At 39.5% G+C, this 5,130-nt stretch overlaps 1 protein-coding gene across 1 annotated transcript; it reads left to right on the top strand.

Annotated features, from left to right (window-relative positions):
* Nucleotides 1-746: 746 nt before the first annotated feature.
* LOC116572768 (olfactory receptor 49-like) lies at nt 747-1,700 on the top strand. Its single transcript, XM_032312050.1, has one exon. The coding sequence runs from the start codon at nt 756-758 to the stop codon at nt 1,698-1,700; it is 945 nt and encodes a 314-aa protein (XP_032167941.1). The 5' UTR covers nt 747-755.
* The last annotated feature ends 3,430 nt before the right edge of the window (nt 1,701-5,130 follow it).

Genomic DNA, 5,130 nt, shown 5'->3' with positions numbered 1-5,130 from the left:
GTTTCTGGATCTGGAAGATATTGGTAAAGTGCCAGCTATGTGGAGTTAATTCTCTGGAACTCTCTAAGCCTCAGTTCTGCTTCTCTAGAAGAAGGGGCTCTTTGTTATTGTGAAGAAGAACAGAAATACTGAATTTCAGTGACCAGCATAGTACCAAACATAAGTCCTCAACACAACATGGTGATCACAGTTTGGACCACAGAATGTTTTACATTATTAAAAGAAACATTTAAAGGTAATATTACTAACATCATCATTATGTTTACAAACAAATTGGTAATACTATTAAAAATAAAACATTGTATAACTAGGAAAGTGTCAATACCCCTGCCTACAGATGTTGCTCTCCTAAGCATTATATTAGTGATCATAACATTACAATTAGACTTTGAGGAACACATAGGAAACACTGGCATCGTATACCAAGTGAGTTACATGCTTTTCCTTACTTAATTCTCACAGGAACATGAACAGGTAGATCCTACCAACTTCATTCTGCAGAGGATGAAAAAAAGTTCACAATGGTTAACTAACTTTCCAAAGATGCCCATCTCTCATGAGTTAGGACTGAGCATTTAACTAATATTGAACTGAGGTCCATCTGATTGAAGAACCAACTGGCTAATCCACTTTACTACCAGCCTAGCCATCTTTCTGGATTGTCAAGTAACTTAATCATGCTCCTCTAAAATCTTTGTGTTCCTTGATGTCTTCATTGCAGAATAAGTACAGCCGAGACACTGCTGTGGAAAGAGATGCCCATGGAAATGGGGAATGGGACAACTGTCCACGAATTCACCTTGGAGGGGTTTCCTGCCATCCAGCACCTGGGAAAGGTCCTCTTCCTGGTGCACTTGCTGGCATACCTGGCATCCATTGCTGGCAATGTGATCATAATCACCATCACCTGTGCTGACTCCCGACTCCATACACCTATGTATTTGTTCCTCAGCACTTTCTCCTTCTTGGAGTGTGGTGTCATAAGTGCTGTTATTCCTAAGTTGCTTGTCATCTTTCTCTCAGGCAAGCAAAAAATTTCCTTTCCTGCCTGTTTCATACAAGCATTTGTCTTTTTATTTCTTGGAACAGTAGGTTTCCTCCTCATAGCAGTGATGTCTCTGGATCGGTATGTGGCCATTTGCAAGCCTCTGCATTACCCGACCATCATGAACCTGAAGACTTGCTTCCTCCTGGTCACTGCCTGCTTCATATTGGCCTTTCCCTTTATCACTGGGCTGGTAGTGAAGGTTTTCCAGTTGTCCTTCTGTGGTCCCCGTATCATTCCTCACTTTTTCTGTGACCTTGCCCCCCTGATTCATCTCTCCTGCTCTGACACCAGACCTACTGAAATGTTGACCTTTGTCCTCGCTTTGTTTGTCCTTATAACATCTCTTATCATAACCATCATTGCCTACAGCAACATAGTAGTCACAATCATACAACTCCCATCAGCCAAGGAGAAACAGAAAGCTTTCTCTAACTGCTCCTCTCACCTCATAGTCCTCTCTCTGATGTATGGCAGCTGTGTGTTCATATATGTGAAACCAAAGCAAACGAACAGGCTGGAGTCCAACAGGGAGGCTGCCCTTGTGAACACGGTGGTGACCCCCTTGCTCAACCCTGTCATCTACACTCTGCGGAACAAGCAGGTGCACCGGGCTCTGAGGGAGACAATGTGCAGAATGAAAATATCAAGATAAAAAACTCACATGGCTTTGGAGTGGAAGGCTTCAGAGAATCCTGTGTCCTCATTCTGGCGAGTGTAGCAGTCCACAGAGTTGTATTGCAGGGTCTCTGATAGACCTCACTGAATTCTGCACATTCCTAACAAAATGGAAACCTGCTTCTTCCAGGCTACATTTTACCTTGATGTGCATAGTTATCCCCTCCATAAATATCCCACATATTGATGACAACTGATTAATTGTAAAATTCTTCACTGAATTTTTATTCTTCCCTCTTTATAAATCATGTGCTTGAAATTTCCAAAATTTAGTAAATTTATAGTTATTATTTCCCTTCTCTCTACCCATGAATGTGGCTGAACAGAATTAATAAATATTTACCAGAAGTCATTTAGATATTCAAATGATATAAATTTATATAATAGGAATGTAGAAAATAATGGAAATAGTATGAATGTTTGGGTCTGCCTTACCTCCATGCTTAGACCAAGGAAATAGTGGTCATAGTACCCTTCACCTTGGAATTATTTGCTTTGCATTAGGTGTGCTCTTAAATGCTGTTCTTGGCCCTTAGCTTTGCTACATATATATGCATCAATCCCATTCTGGAGATAAACAGAATTGTTCTCAGTCTTAGAGAACAAAACACTGAAGAGGGAATAATCACAGCATCCCATGGCTGACCAATGTTCCTACTTCCTAAATTATTTATTCTAGCTCCAGCCCCTCAGATGCATAATGTACATTTCTGAGTGTTTCCCATCCTAAATCTCTTACCACAGATGCTTGTGTACATCAGTGGATGGGAGCACTTATTTCATATTTCTTTAATTTCTTCCAAAGATTCAAGTTGGGGAATCTGAGTAATTTGCTTATCTTCTTCACATTACTAATGAAAATAAACAAGTAAGATTTTTCCTGGTTGACTGGTGTTGTCATGTATAAGGTTATCTTCTGATAGATAACCTACTTTAAAACCAACATTTCTATGATCTCAATCCTTAAATGTTGTATACCTTTATAATCCAGCACGGTATGTATATTTTTTCTTCAGAATAAATATCTTCAAAAAAGATTAACAAGAGAGTAGAGGAATTAAGGTGGCCATGTAGCAGGGGGACACCAAGGTTGCCGTGTCCCTCTAACACAGCTAGATCAACATCCAACTATTCTGAACAACTATGAATTCAAACTGAGGATTAAGAAAACAGTCTGCACAGTTGAAGGGATAGAACATGGCAGATGGGAGGTTCAGAGCCCTGAATTAGGGGAAAGGAAAGCTGCAGGATGCAAAGGTGAGGGAACACTTTTCATGGAACAAACTCTAGAAGAGGGAAAGAGTAAGAGACTGCACAGTGGGTATAGATCAGACAAGAAAGCTTGGTGAGGAGATCCCCTGTCATACTGGATGAAATTATTTCCCTTTCCAGAGCACATTTGGAAGAGCACACTTTGAATCTTGAAGGACAAAAGGCTATTTGCAAGCAACTGAGCAGTGCTCAACAGGAGGGACAGAAGTGTGCACAGAGGGCCAGTAACCTCAGTTGGAATTCAGAAAAAACACAATGCTTCCAGTGGAGGCTAGAGTCCTCTAAGCTGAACCCCATCCCCTGAGCCAGGCAGGGGCATCTTTATAAGGTAAAGTTAGCTTCTGAGCTAGCCCAGCAGGCTTCACTCTCAGAAGACTAACACAGGCTCCCCACATGTACCAAGCCTACGGATTAAGAGTGCTCCAAAACATCAGGCTCTGGTGGAAATAAGATGAGGCTTGCTTCCTTTTTCTTTCTTCTTGTATTTTCTGGACAAAGTGAGATAGAGAAATTCACTCCAAAAGAAAGAATAGGAGGTAATACTCATAGCAGGGGATTTAATCAATACAGAGGTAAGTAAGATGTCTGAGCTAGAATTTAAAACAATGATTATAAAGATATTAGCTGGGCTTGGAAAAAACAAAGAAGACATGAGATACTTCCTTACTGTAGTGATAAAATAACTAAAATGTAGTCATGCCAAAACGAAAAATGATAAAACTAACATGGAGGCTATAAAAATGAGGACAAATGAAGCAGAAGAGCAAATCAGTGATGCAGAAGAAAAAAGTATGGAAAACAATGAAACTTAAAAGAAGAGGGAAAGAATACTATTAGTTCATGAAGGTAGACTTTGGGAACTCAGCAATTCCATAAGGCAATATGATATCTGTATTATAGGAGTCCCAGAAGAAGAAGAGTGAGAAAAGGGGGCAGAAGGTTTATTTGAATAAATCAGAACTGAGAACTTCCCTAATCTGGGGATGGGAACAAGAATTCATGTCCAAGAGACACAGAGAACTCCCCTCAAAATCAACAAGAAAAAGATAAACACCTTGACATATTATAATGAACAATGCAAATGACAAAGATAAAGAAAAAATTCCTGAAAGCAGCTCAGGACAAGACATCCTTAACCTACAAGGGGAGACACATAAGGCTGGCAACAAGGTTGTCCACAGAGACCTGGCAGGCCAGAAAAACTAGGATCACATATTCAACATGCTAAATGGGAGAAATATGTAGCCAAGAACACTGTATCCAGCAAGGCTGTCATTAAGAATAAAAGGAGAGATCAAAAGTTTCCAAGACAAAACCTAAAGGAATTCATGAACACTAAACCTGCCCTTCAAGAAATATTAAAGGGGACCCTTTGAGCAGAGAGAGAGGACAAAGATAACAAAAATCAGAAGGGAACAGAAACACTCTATAGAGACAGTGACCTTACAGGGAATACAAGGACACTATTCGTATCTTTCAATAATTACTCAGAATGTAAATGAACTGAAATGCTCCAAACAAAAGACACAGGATATCAGAATGGATGCCTCAGCAATCAGACAACAAAAACAACTAAAAGGCATCCAAAATGGCAAAGAAGTCAAACTATCACTCTTGCAGACTACATTATACTTTATGTAGAAACCCAAAAGACTCCACCCAAAAATTTCTAGAACTGATATAGGAATTCAGCAAAGACTCAGGATATAAACACAGTGCGCAGAACTCAATTGCACTTCTATTCACTAACAATGAGGCAGAAGAAATAGAAGTCAAAGAAATGATCCCAATTACAATGGTACCACAAAACATAAGATACCAAAAAATAAATCTAATCAAAGAGTCAAAGGATCTGTACTCTGCAAACTATAGAATGCTCATGAAAGAAACTGAGGAAGACACCAAAAAATGGAAAAATATTCCATGCTCATGGATTGGAAGAACAACCAGTGTCAAAATGTCTATGCTACCCAGAGTAATCTACACATCCAGTGCAATCCCTATCAAAATACCACCATCATTTTCCACAGAGCTTGAACAAATAACCTTAAAATCTGTATGGAACCAGAAAAGATCCAAAATAGCCAAGGGAATATTGAAAAAGAAAACCAAAGCTGGAGGCATCACAATTCTGG

Source organism: Mustela erminea, chromosome 14 (assembly GCF_009829155.1).
Source record: "Mustela erminea isolate mMusErm1 chromosome 14, mMusErm1.Pri, whole genome shotgun sequence".
NCBI classification, from domain to species: domain Eukaryota; kingdom Metazoa; phylum Chordata; class Mammalia; order Carnivora; family Mustelidae; genus Mustela; species Mustela erminea.
Note: the sequence above shows the minus strand (reverse complement) of the source record. Positions and strands in the feature narration are given on the sequence as shown.